General features: G+C 39.8%; 1 protein-coding gene across 2 annotated transcripts; it reads right to left on the bottom strand.

Annotated features, from left to right (window-relative positions):
* Positions 1-3,379: 3,379 nt before the first annotated feature.
* Positions 3,380-12,124, bottom strand: fbxo9 (F-box protein 9). Of its 2 annotated transcripts, none has more exons than XM_030441443.1 (13): positions 11,835-12,124; positions 8,799-8,870; positions 8,079-8,210; positions 7,919-7,976; positions 7,546-7,645; positions 6,880-7,010; positions 6,670-6,784; positions 6,353-6,471; positions 5,864-5,954; positions 5,687-5,782; positions 5,497-5,590; positions 3,896-4,053; positions 3,380-3,812 (listed from the first exon to the last, which is right to left on the bottom strand). In XM_030441443.1, exons 1-13 carry the CDS (start codon positions 11,835-11,837, stop codon positions 3,704-3,706), a joined length of 1,278 nt encoding a protein of 425 aa, XP_030297303.1. In that variant the 5' UTR covers positions 11,838-12,124; the 3' UTR covers positions 3,380-3,703. The 2 variants fall into 2 exon arrangements, with proteins under 2 accessions (XP_030297303.1, XP_030297304.1); XM_030441444.1 differs by having other exon boundaries at positions 3,896-4,050; positions 11,835-11,982.
* Between the last annotated feature and the right edge of the window lie 1,506 nt (positions 12,125-13,630).

Here is a 13,630-nt window from a genome sequence, read left to right as displayed (position 1 = left end):
CGAGCACAGGAGCTTAGGACAACGGGGAAATGCCTATTTCCACTCTGGATAGTTTGAATACTAAGTTTTTACATAGAAAAGATTGTTTCATTTTCTTTTTTACCACCAGATGTTCAAATCTGACATCATATACTCCTCCTGTAGTGAAGGGGGAAGTTAGAAGAGGACAAGTGCTTCCAGAAAAGTTAATCATTTTGGATTTTCAGACATTCAATCAAGTCTTTTATATTGAGCACCAGAAATAGTCATTTGTTCCTGCCCCAAAACTAATTCTAAAGCCTTGTTCATAATCCTCGTAAAACCTATCTTTTGCTGCTGTAATGCTCATAAGTCTCAGCAATGTGTGGTTCGTGTAGCTACTGGTCCAATCAGTGACGATATCCAATGCTGGAATTTTGGTTGGCAGGTCAAATTCATAGCCTGCCCAGGCAGGTAAAGTACTGTCATAAAGTTTGACTATAACAGCAGTGATTCGAACAAACTCCTTCTGAAAGACTTCAAATCATCACACTCCCTCACAGATCAGGGTTCCACCTAAAACAACACATGAAGAGCAAATCGGCTAAATATGCACACTGACGCTTTCTGTGTCCTTTGTGGGAATTACTTCATTCCTCTCTTGGTGAGGTGCCTGATCTTTGGGTGTTGCGAGCGAACAGATGATGACGCTGTCAAATAACTTTCTCAGTTACACATGAACATTTTCTAAAGGGGGCCCCAGTTTTTCTGGTTTCTTGGTCGTGATATGATCTCCAGACGCTTTTGATTGCTTTGTAATGATAAGGCAAAGGAATCCGTTCCCCATTCTTGCTGGTAAGACTGCAATCCTGACTGTAGGCTGAAATATGTAAATCTGATCTGAATTTTGGATAGGGAGGGCACAAGGTCCGTGAACTGTTGCCGAGCTTTCCAGGTGTCAGTAAACAGGACGCTGTCTTTTCTGAAAAAAAAAAAACCCAAGATGTTTTCTTCGAAAGCTGCTCCTCCTGAAAGCTGCTTTAACTACATTAGTTTGGTGATTTGTGCTCTCTTTCCCTCTGGTCAGAATGTTCAACCCGTGATCTATGTTGAGACAGCAGCCCGCCTTTGACTCCCCCAGGGGCCTCTCCTCTTAAGTGGTATCACTCTGTCGTCGTCCTCCTCCTCGTCGGCACTGTGCGCAGACTTGATGCACTGGAATTTGTGTGTCACACAGCGCTCGCATTTGGAGGACAGAGCAACTGTTTGTGAGCTTTGGTGGCGTGTCTGCTGGCCAGCCGCTATGCAAACAATGCCTTACTCACTGATTTTTAGAGGCCATGGCCTGAGGGAGACACGGAGGGGCGGGGTGATGGTGTCGAGGTTTCTCCCCTGAAAACAGCAGTGCGGTCAGCATGTGTCAGTTTTCTGAAAGAATGATGTGTCGGACAGCTCCAGGAGGGTGGCTCTATAGCGGGTCTCCTCCCGTTCTGCCCCGCAAGACATGGGTGACGTGTTGATCCAGTGTTTAATGTGGTATTAAGCTCAGGGTATTGCTTTGAGATCCCCTTTTTGAAGGCTCACAACCTCTGTTGTTTAGTCTGTTCAGGTACAGTAAATTCAGGCTTTGGCAAGTACTTCACATGTCAGGTTTCAAGTGTAACCTATGTGTGAAATGCAACACTTCGTTAAGAGAACAGGAAAAGCAACCCAGGAAGTGACTGCACCCGAACAATCACATACGTCAATGTAAAGCCTCATTGTGTTGTTGTCACGCTTTGGTTTTTAAAGGAGCGAAGATGTGCCAAGGATTGGCCACCTGTCAACGGTCGCCCCAAGCAAAAAGGCGGCAGAATATCACAAGATTCGCCGCCAACTGCTGCTCACTATAGTCTTTGTTGTAGCCATCTCTGGCTGTAACAACTAGCTGCCGTTAGCTCGTTAGCTCAATTAGCCGTGCAGCTAGTGGCCCTTTAGGCTGACCGCAGAAGAGTGGTCATGTCTGGCAAGGAAAGCAGCCGAAATAGATTCAGTGGCGAGGAAAACAAGAACTGGGCTCTGTGGAACTTCTGTGTTGTGCTTGAAGCGGTTGTTCTCTGTTGGTGGAGTGGAGGGAGGCGCTGAGAGGAGGCACTGAGAGGAGGCACTGAGAGCCTTTGAAAGTCACATCTTTTGGGCTGTCACGGAAAATCCAACCCTAGCCCTACACAAAGAAATCCACAGTCCAGCAGCGCCAAACAACTTAAATCACCCACAGGCGATTAATATAGGCAACTGAGAGAGAGGGGGAACATCTCATTTGTCTAGTCATGTTACAGTCCGCTCACATATGGCCCATAAATAAGTGGTTTATCAATGTAAAGTGCTAATAATTATAAAGTTCCATAGAGTCTCTTTAATGAGAAATTCACTTTAAATCTGTCCTTGGATGTCGTTTTCAGGATGCTTTAAGTATATTTTTGCTCTCTCATGCTTCCTCTCATTATTATCTTCCCTCTGCCCTGTACATGTCAGTTTAAACAAAACTGGCTTCATCACAGCGTTGGTGTTAAATCGTTGTGGCATTTTTGATTTGACCAAATGTGTGTTAACATCACAAGTTATTATAGACATGCAAATAGCCATCATGCTAACAAGAGCAGGTATTTCATGATAAATCAGTTAATCAATTGCATAAAGAGACAGAAGAGACTGTCTAATATTTATTTAGACCTCTTTAAATGTTTTTCGAATTTGAGTAAACTGCAATTGCATTGAGCTTATTTTAGGGTGGGACAATTAACCTCCAGCACTGAAATTATTTAGCTGTATGATGAAAATGCATCAGCATTTGTGAAGTAAACAAAACAGACAGCATCGAAACAAAGTAGATAATGTGATTATTAACTCAAACTTTCCTTTTGTTTTTTCTTTTGCTTTGTCCTCTTTGCAATTGAGTATGCACAAAACCCTTTTTACACTTTAATTGTAATTTTCCATTTTCAGCTGTATTTTCTATTTTATACAAACGCAGCGTTTGCCGTTTTGAAAACAGTTTACTCACCATTTAAATGAAGATTTTGCAATAGACCATAGTTCCTTTTAAGTATTTGGAAATTTTGAAGTCAATAACCCACAAATCATTGTAGCATAATCCAATACAACTTTCACATGTACTGTTTTTTTCCTCTGCAAATCCTGTTCATCTCTCCCAGCTTGGTTCTCAGAAAATGTAATACGTGGATTATATATACCCCTCTGTCCTCAGCAAGACAAATGATAGAAGTCGAAAATCACATCTGCAATCAATCTTTCACTGAGGTTGTGTAATAGGATCTCCAATTTGTCCGATGTATCATTTTTCCCGTAACGACCATGAGTAACCAGTATATGCTGATGAATTGTTAGAGATATAGTACAGAACAATCAGACTGTGAGCATATTGTGTTCACCACTGTTTATTCGAGGGAGAAAGTGCACCATGAAACAAAAACAGCATCACATTCATTGCTTAGAACGGGTGGGAAAGGTTGCTAATTATTTTAGCTCTCAGCCCATTACTATAATTTCTGAAATCAGAAAATAAGTAGTATTCTATTATGTAACCCTGAAACGTTAACATGCTCGCATGTAAGAAACATAAGAGTTCATTATATTGACACCATAATCCAGCTGCAGCACAAATTAAACAGGCTGAGGAGTATGCATTTTATTCAAACGGTGAAGGGACTGTTGCTGTGGGATCATGTGCAGGTCTCCAGGCTGCTTAAAGAGGCTGCTCGGAGTAAGCAGTGTAACTCTTCACACGTGCAAAGAAGAAGGGTGTGTACATCCTGTCCAGGTCGAACGCTGTGACGACTGTTTCCCCCGTCAGCCTGAAAACAAAATTATCATTAATGTCAAACAAAATGTAAATGAATTGCTCTCTTCCACTAATATTAGTCCCCATATCTCTTACTTGTAAGTGATGTGGCAGGAGTGATGAATCCACACCAGCTTGTTGGAACTCTGACACCCCCCAGAGGACAGATGCAGTCCCACGTGAAAGCTGTGTTCAGCCTCTGGAGGTGGGTTCCGCCTGCAGAACCGATTCCTTTGAAACTCGGTCGCTTTCTGCTAACAAAGGACACAGTTTACAAGCTGAGCTAAAAACTGACCTATTTAACTCTGACTTTAATGATTTCTGTAAAGTTAAAGTGTAGGCGTGGATTCATGAGTCACTCAGTAACTATTCACTGTAGCATTGCTGGTAAAGGAATAGTGCAACAATTCATATTTTTATTTTAGTACAGTACTGTTGGGAATAACAGTCGTTTTTTTTTGTTATCCCCTCCCAATGAATGTTAGGTTAAATAATAAAAATATGCACATTAATAAATCTATCCCGATTCCACGTGCCATGAGTTAGTTGTCTCAGTAAGCTTGTACACCGACCTGAAAAAAAAAAAACACTACGCATGTTTGCTGACAACCCAGTGCAGAAGTACGACTGTACTGTACATTAACACAAGTTCAGTTTCTATGATCATTTACATGGAGCTCAGAGGAACCTGAGTTATTCTAAATTTCTGAATATAAAAAGGTTGCAACAGTGTGGCTTTTTAACAGAAAATAATACAACAATATTGCAAACAATTTACTAAGAATGCAGAGAACAGCAGTAATTGCCATGACTTTTTTCATGCGGATATCTCCAGATCACAAGTTAATTATTTTTGTATCCTGTGAAAACAAAAAGTAATTTCCTCTCAAAAGTGCTATGTCAGCAAGCATCGATGGCATCTTGACAACAATACTGAATCAAGCTTCTTTTCTTACTCCAAACACCTTACTGTTCAGTTATGAATCTTTCCCGAACCTAGTGAACTTGAAGGCTGAAATCAGGTGTGATCAAAACCGATTTTCGAGTTCTCCAAAATTGAGAAATTTTCTTGTTATAAATGATCTTCTCTCTAGACATCAGCCTTTTGATCTCTCGAGATAACAAGATAATTAACTTGTGATTTTGTTATAGCAGAAATTACAGCAAGCAGAGCCGTTTTCAGCATCCGTAAATAACTGCAACCAGGTGTTAGAATACATTTAATATTACTTTGAATAGCACTGAGTAAGTAAGTGTAACTACGTAAGCTTTGACAAAGACAACACAGGTGCAAGTATGCAACATATTTTCAAGGTAAAATATTTCTTTCCTTTGCTCTTGAATATATACACTATAATGCCATTGCATAATTTAGATATGATTTGATGAGGCAAAATTCTGTATAAAAAATGTGTACTTCGTAATCTATTTGTATCAAATTCACATATTGTTAAACTCTTTTAAAATAAAGATCGATCAAATCAAACTATTGGTTACAGTATGTCCTCATGTCAGTGCAATCAGCAGTTAAAAAAAATGTCTGCTGGTACTGTTTAACTGTCACTTTACACTACTTTTGAATCAACAAAGACAACAAAATCCCATCTGCAATTCCTTAAAAAAAAATTTACAATGGCCTCTAACTTTCCAACATAACTTCATCACACACAACAAAACAGCTCAAAGCTTATTCTCACCTCCTCCTTTTTCTTGCTCACAACAGCAAAGACTTTGGTTTGATTGTCTGTTTCCTGTGACAGACGGAAATGACCGAGCAGAGCAGAATCCATTCTGTAAAATTAAACAAAATTGAAATATCATGAAAACCGTTTCAACATGTACAATTATTTTTCAAGCTGAAACAGCCTTATCTGAGAAAAGTTGTACCTTGAGTTTTTAGTACGCAAGCGAGGAACAATGACCAGCGGGTCGTCAGGGGTGGTCAGCATGATGACGTGGCCGTCGGGGAAGAACCGTAGGTACCTGTGATAACAAACACACCACTTAGCTGTGATGTCTATACAACTCACAATCAAACAACCATCATTAAAGTAAAACATTCACCTGTAGTACTCAACGTGGTGCCAAGCCCTGTAGAATCCATCCAGTGATTCCTCTCCTTGACGAATGTATGATGTCTTGCTGATATAGACACCTGTCAAAATAGCAAGAATGGAGTAAATCATCTTCATTCAACACCAAGATCAGTCGAATATTAATTTTACAGGAAATATTGTGAAATTGAGACATTTGGCTTTAGTACTGAAATTGTAAAACTAATCATTAGTACAGTGGTGAAACATTTTACATTCTCAGATTCCTGCTGTGGGTGACGGAAACACTACTGAAATGTTGCTGTATACATCCTCCCACTGCAGGGGGCAGCCGTGTGCTGCATGTTAAGAGCATCTACCTCTCAAAATGTTTTGCACCTGGATTTATGATTGTTACTTTTCAATGATGGGCTGATATGAGGGAGAAAACGAAAATATTGTTGCTGGTCTTGTGAACTATGACAACACCCAGATTTGTAAATTAAAAAAACTTAATTACCATCAAAACGGACACGTGGCCTTTGCAGAAACATGTCTCTCCAGGATTTGAAGGGTACTACTTTTGTGCAGTTCCGTCCCCACACTCGCACACAGGCTGAATGCCAAATCTCAGGGTCCCTGGAGAGAAAGTCAAAGAGAAAATCAAGCAGATGGAACTGGCTTTTAAGTACATTATCTTTTGTGCAGCAGCAAATATGTAAGATTCCAAATTGCCCAATCGGAAATCTGCAGTTTTGAGAGGCAAAACCCCAGGAAAGAGTAGCCGCTGACAAACAAGCTGTGACACTTGTGATTTGTTATGACGGAGGGGCTGACCTTGCACAAATGTAAAACCCACGGCAAACCAAAGAGAGCTGCTCCAAGGCTCGCATGTCCAGTTCACTCGACACAACCCAACGAAAAATGTACATCAGGATTTCCCTCGGCAAGGCTGCAGTCAAATAAAAAAAAATGAGACATGTTTTTTTTTTTAATAAACAGTTGTATACTACTGAAGATTAAAGTGATTTAAAAAAAATGTTTTACCTGAAATGTGCATCTGAGTTGTGTCCAACTCAGGATTGCAGATCTTTGGAAAGGAGCTTTCCAGAGTGAGCTCCTGCTCAAAGTAGGCAAGTAGATCCTCGATCTCACCGTCGACATCACTGTCCTCATTGCTGCAAGAAAAAAAAAACATGAACTATTCAGTTTAAGAGGTGAGGAAAACTCTCACACACATTGTTCACCTTTCAGACATATGCAATGACCTTACAAAACCCAGAGTTTTCTGTTGTGTGAATGAGTCAGCACTTTTAGCACAGTAATACACTGATGCTTCAGTTAGTATGAATGATAATTGTAGGCCTCTCAGCTGAACAACTTAACATTGGTTATTACAGATATAAATGTGCTGCATTATATTTTCACAAGGTGAAAAATATTTTTTATAAGGAGCAGTCAGCCATGTAGACACTTCAAATTAAAAATGGAGTTGCGATAAGCTTTTTTTCAGTGTATACAAAACACAACTCATTTGAATTTGAGGTCACTTCTTATACACAGTTGAAGAGTTTAAGCTATGGAGAAAAAACACTGAACTGTTGTAACAGATCATAAATTCAAAATCAGAGCATGTTGGGACTCTTGCAGAATTACATTTAGTTGATCAAATTTAGTCAGCCTGCCAATATCTAAAGATAAAAAGCATCTTACTAGTTTCCTCCACCTCGGTCTGCATCAGCAGGACGGCTGTAGTTGATTTTAAACTCAATGTCAGGCACAAGCTGCATCGCCATGCGATAGAACTTGATGGCTGCAAGTAAAAAAGAGATCATCTTACAATTAAGACGAAGATATAACCGTGAACAAGCAATGTAATCACCTGTTTTTGTTCCTTATCATTTAATGATAAAGACTGATGATTATGTGCCTGTTAATAAATGATAACATCTGATAAAATGTAGCATTTTCCGTAAGCTTACACTGAATTAACTCTGATCTTTCTATTCGTTCCTGAAGAGTTAGTTAAGCCAACATATCATCCCTCTACTGTTGATTTTGATCACCATAAATTCAACATACACACCCTCATAGACAGCTCCACTCTGCTCTTCCTGAACAGCTCTCAAGAACAGCTCTGTGGCCTGAGGGAGGATGACTCGCGTCAGTCAGCAGCATTACTGCAAATATACAACAGCACTCGACAACACATGTAGGCAATTTATCTGGGCATTGTCACAACTCACTTTTTCCTCCCGAGCCAAGTCTTGTGTCCTCTTCAGACCTTTAGCTCTCAGCAGTCGATCACTCATTCCACTTGCTCCAGAGCTTGACTTCAATTCAGACATCCACTGAGCTCTGAATGTAGTGAGCTGCACCTTTAATTAAAAGTCACGTGCCAAAAAACTGTAATGAAGACCCAAGCTTTCTTGTTTAATGTCTCACTATAACAACAAGGTTTGTAAAGAACAGCCATGTACAATAATGTATATCAAACTTCATGCCTAGTGAAATTAGGAATATTAATATTTTTTCTTAATTTGACCTTCTTTAAAAAAAAAAAAAAAGAACCACAAAATATCTACCCTTTGGCAGCATAAACCTCTCGGAAAAAGGTGATTTTTTATTTTTCTTATTTCAACATACAGCACAAGTTTGTTAAAACTCAGTGGCTCCTGTGGAGACGACACAGGGGTACATGCCATATGATCATTGAGTCTTCATGAGTCAAATATTTAGTCTTTATTTATTTATAGAGGGAAGGTTGGGCGAGCATACATGCACTTTTAAGGCAGCAACATCTTAATAGTTTTGCAGAGCAAAAGAAACAAACAGCAACGAAATATTGCTTTCATGATATCCTGATGGTATAGATAAAAGCTGCCATTACAATAGTCAATAATTGATATCATCATTATCATTATTATTACTATTATCATCATCTATGTCCACAGAAGATTTCTTACCTCAAGATTCGGGTCATCTGAACCCTCATCTTCATCCTCTATTGTACCTCCAATTTCAGCATTATCTTCAGCCTGTACAGAGAGGAAGTGAAGTAATAATTCAATTAATCACAAGAGCTCATTTTGCAAAACAAGGCCGCTGGATTGGCAAGGTCGCATGGTTCCGCGTTCATCCACAAGACATGTAACTTCTGTGGCTTCTGTCACTGGTTTCTCAGGTGACGTCCACCAATCAGCCACAACATTAAAACCAATGACAGATATAGTAACTGATCATGTCTTTACAATAGGTTCGTTAGGTGAACAAGTGTGCAGATTCGATGAGAGGCGATCGCCACACAACACATGCCAGTTAGATGTGTGTCCGAGTTGATACCAACTTGCTCTTGCGTAATGCACACATGGGCAACGGTATTCTACCGGGATTGAGGCGACTGCAGTTTTTGGCTGTCACCTGATCTAACAGCTTATTAGCTTAGATGATGTTTCAACTATTTGACATTGTACAGAAACTTTTTATTTTTGCTGAATTAGATTTGATCTTATTTGTCTGATTTTTAAGGTTTAGGTTTATTCTTTTAACAGAATACATGCTGTGTGGCGGATGTGGAGACTAATCAGCCAACATTCATATTATGAAAAACACACAATAACTCACTCTTGTGTACATTAACATTTGACCAATTTAAATCGGCCTGTAAAATATTTAACAACACAAAAACTTGTGGTGAGTGGGATGTGAAGATCAATAATGAAAAGTATTGTTTTGTATTTTTTCTTTTGTGTTTGACATTTAATATATTCCATTTATTAATATAGTCAGAGAAGGACAAGTCTTCTCAGATGACTTATAAAAAGCAGCAAACTAATATGATGCTGATTTACATTACATTGTTGTGAAATGGAGGTTGATTCATGAAAAGAAATCACAGACGGCCTTTGTCGAGTTTTAATAGGCTGCTGTGAGATTACCAACAACAAATGAAGACAGCGTACAATAGGGTCGGGGCGATTAACAATGCCATCGTCCCCCTGACCATGGTAACACTGTGATTCAAACAGCTCCCCACCAGAGAGCACAATTAGGTGGTGTGTCCCCTCAGACTTGCTGTAGGTGGGGCAAGAGTTGTTGTTTGTAATATGTGGGGAGAGAAAATTAAAAGAAGTAAGTTGCTGCTCATTGCACTAACATTATGCCTCCATGTGCGTTTTATAATTTTCTTATTAAACTAAAACAATTAAACAATTTTCTTAGATTTGCAATGCTCTATGCCACACTGCAAAAATTGCTCAGGAAAGGCCCAACAAGGGTGACAAGGACCTCAAGGCATCAACCTGGTCTTGCAATTTACCCTGATCCAATCAAGCATCCACTGGATGTACTGGAACAAGTCTGGTCCATGAAGTCCCCACCATGGATTGGACTTGGCTCTGACCCATTAAGGCATTAAAATAAATCCTCTAGGTATATCCTGTTATGTCTGGCACAAAGGCATTGGTCGAGGATACTTTGGGTCCTCTGGGTTTCAAGGTGGAGCCTCATTCTGTCACATCCCACTGATGCTCGATCAGTTTAGGAACCGGGGTATTTTTAGGCCAGGTGGACGCCTTCCTCGGGCCATTCCTGATCAGTTTTTGTGGTGTCTGACGGACACACTGTCCTGCTTGGGGAGCCCCTGGCATCTGGGAGTGCCGCTGCTGTGAGAGAGTGCACTTGATAAGCAGCAGTGTTTGGATGGTGGGGATGATGAATTGTATTCACTTCACCCGTCAGTGGTTTAAATCTTGTGTTCCGTATAACTATCTGCCACAAGCATCAGCTCTTCGCCAAGTAGCAACCCATCCACAAGACCTCCTTCAGATGTAGACTAGTGTTGTGTGTACAAGGTTTCAAGCCTAACGCCCTAAAAAGCTCTAAAAACCTTAAGCAAACAAAACAGTATCAGCTATCCTGTAGTCTGAAAATGAGCAGTCATGTGCTGAAACAATTAGCCGATAAATCTATTATCAAATCAACATCACATCTGAGAACTGCTGAATCATTTTTGCCATTCATCAAAGGTAAAATGCAAAACATTGGCAGGTCATTGATTGTTGGGGTCGAATTGGTCAAACGAAATTTTAAAACATGGCTTTGGGCTGAGACACTGTTTCAATATTTTCTCAAAAAGCAACATGGTAAATACATGAATGTATCAACTGTACAAACAGCAGACAATTAAATGTATTAGCTGCAGCGCTACAGCAGATCCTCCCCTAGATTGGGACATGCAGCACTCATAAAGTGTGTCTTTATCTTGTCCTGTTATGACACCACTCCCTCTACTGCAGGGGTCACTTTACAATCCAATGTCCATGTGGCTGCAATTAATCAGCCCTGCCTGGAATCCAACACATTCACCATGCTGCCCAATTTAAGGAGCCCACAAACTATTATAAGATTTCTAATCCCCTTCACCACACGCGTTTACACTCTCTAGCTAGCTATATATATATATATATATATATATATATATATATATATATATATATATATATATATATATATATATATATATATATACATATATATATATATATATATATATATACACACACACATACATATATACATACACACACACACATACACACCTCAGTGGTTATTTATATCCCCCCCTCCTCTTGCACAATGCATAAGGCCAATTTGCAGGTCGGTTAAAATAAAGTTTGCATTTGTGCAAACTCGGGAACTGGTCCAATAAACTAGACTGAAACGAAAAAGACAAATGTGTGCATACGTTAAAGAACACATGTGGCCTCATGCTAGCCTCAATATAACTGCCACAGTCGTTATTTCTGGGCCTTGTCGCTAAATTCTGGTAAAGACATGAGACGTGTCGTTAGTAGTTCAGCCCGCAGAGACACGTCGAGCAGAGCAGCGGGGACTGAACTCGCCACAGGTAGAGGAAAAACAGGTGACGGCCGCTACGTTAGCAAGCTAGCTGGCTAGCTAACACGTCTCTCTGAATAACTGTTAAAAAACACGTCACCCACCATGACAGCTCGGCCAGCAGGTCTCCTTCTAGATAGTCACACGCGGTCAACACGAGCGTTTACAGTTCACGGTCGGAGAAACGGACAACACAGCGGACATATTTACGAGCTCGCAGGAACGCAGCCATTTCGCTGAGTAGCCCCGAGCCTGACACAGGAAGTCGGGAAGTGTGGCGGAGTTGGAGACAGACGTGAGGAGGGAGAGGCGTCCTGCACGGCCCCGGGGTGCTCCTTGTGAAATATAACGACTACATGATCACATATTTGGACTCATTTATACAGTAACACGAGTGAGGCTTTATTAAAACCAGTGTGTGGGTTTAAGTATGGAGGCCGATAGATGACGTATTCATAAATAAATTCATAAATTGGCTACCTAAATAGACTAATAAATATATTCAGCTCAAACTAACTAGGATCCTTAAACATAGCACACACACACACACATACACAGCACAGACACACTCACATGAGCAGCGAAGTATTGTACTTTTACTCCACTACCTGTGATAACTTTAGTTACCAGTTACTTATCAGATTGCATGCTGCCTCACAGCCAAGGCAGTGCTTTTTTGTTCTTTGTTTTAGATTTATTTGTTTTAAATGCAGTCAGCAGGGGGAAAAAATGATTCCAATAATCCAATTGGGGGTTGATTCAAGCTAGGACCGCCACTGGTTACAGTTCATAAATTCTCACAAGACCTGCTTTTCTGCCTGTCAACTTGACATGCTCACAAAAGCAATCAGACAGCAGAAATGAACTGTATGACAAGTATGACACCTGCACAGCAGCAGCTGCTCACAGTACTAGACCACAGTGATGTTGGGAGAGGACAGCCTTACAGAACGTGCAGAATGTAAAGAAACACAGGGTCACATGTGAATACCTGTACAAGTCATGTTAAAATCAGGTGAGAAATATGCTGAACACATGCTTTGCACAAGTGAAACATGTCCTTTTGCACTTTGGAAACATAGTTTTGGAACATTTTCAAGTATAATATGTGAAGCCCTGTAAATATCCATGTGACCTTTGGGATTACATGTGAAAACTGATGAATTATATGTGAAACCTATGGGAATACATTACAAACCACACCCTCTGTTTTGTAAAGGCATGTCTTCTTGCTGCAGAGAAAGTCTCACACACAGAGGTTGTGGAATAAGGCAAAGGGGGGCTGGGGGGATAGGGATACGGGAGTTTCGCCCGAGGCGCCATTCAAGCTAGGACCGCCACTGGGTTGACCGATAGTATAAAGTAGTATAAACATACATATAGATATATGTATAATTTTATTTGTAGGATACCCTTGATACTTTAGTACATAATATCAGACACTCTAAGACTTAAGACTCACTCAAGCACTATTCGAATGTATGCCTTTCACTTTTACCAATGTAATATTTAACCACAACATCTTTTTACTTTTTCTAAAGATTTATAGCTTTAGTGTTCTTTTTACAGCACTGCACACAACACAGTGTGGTCTTGACAAAATTATGTAAGGGTACGTTCCCTTAAGTTTCCTAGAAGGTTATATTTATAAGTATTTTGATTTTTTTTTATATTATTGGTAGTATATGATTATTAGTCTAAAAAATAATTATTTTCATTATTAATGAATCTGCCAATTATCTTAATCAGTTGTATGGTCTATGAAATAACAGAAAATAGTGTAAAAAGTTCCTTGAACCCTAGATGACCTCTTCAGATGTGTTTTTTGACCAGCCAACAATCCAAATGCAAAATACTGTACTGTATGCTATTTACCATTATATAAATCCTAGAAAAGCAG

The sequence above is a fragment of the Sparus aurata genome, chromosome 15 (assembly GCF_900880675.1).
Source record: "Sparus aurata chromosome 15, fSpaAur1.1, whole genome shotgun sequence".
Lineage (NCBI taxonomy): Eukaryota > Metazoa > Chordata > Actinopteri > Spariformes > Sparidae > Sparus > Sparus aurata.
This window is presented reverse-complemented; position numbering and strand designations above follow the sequence as displayed.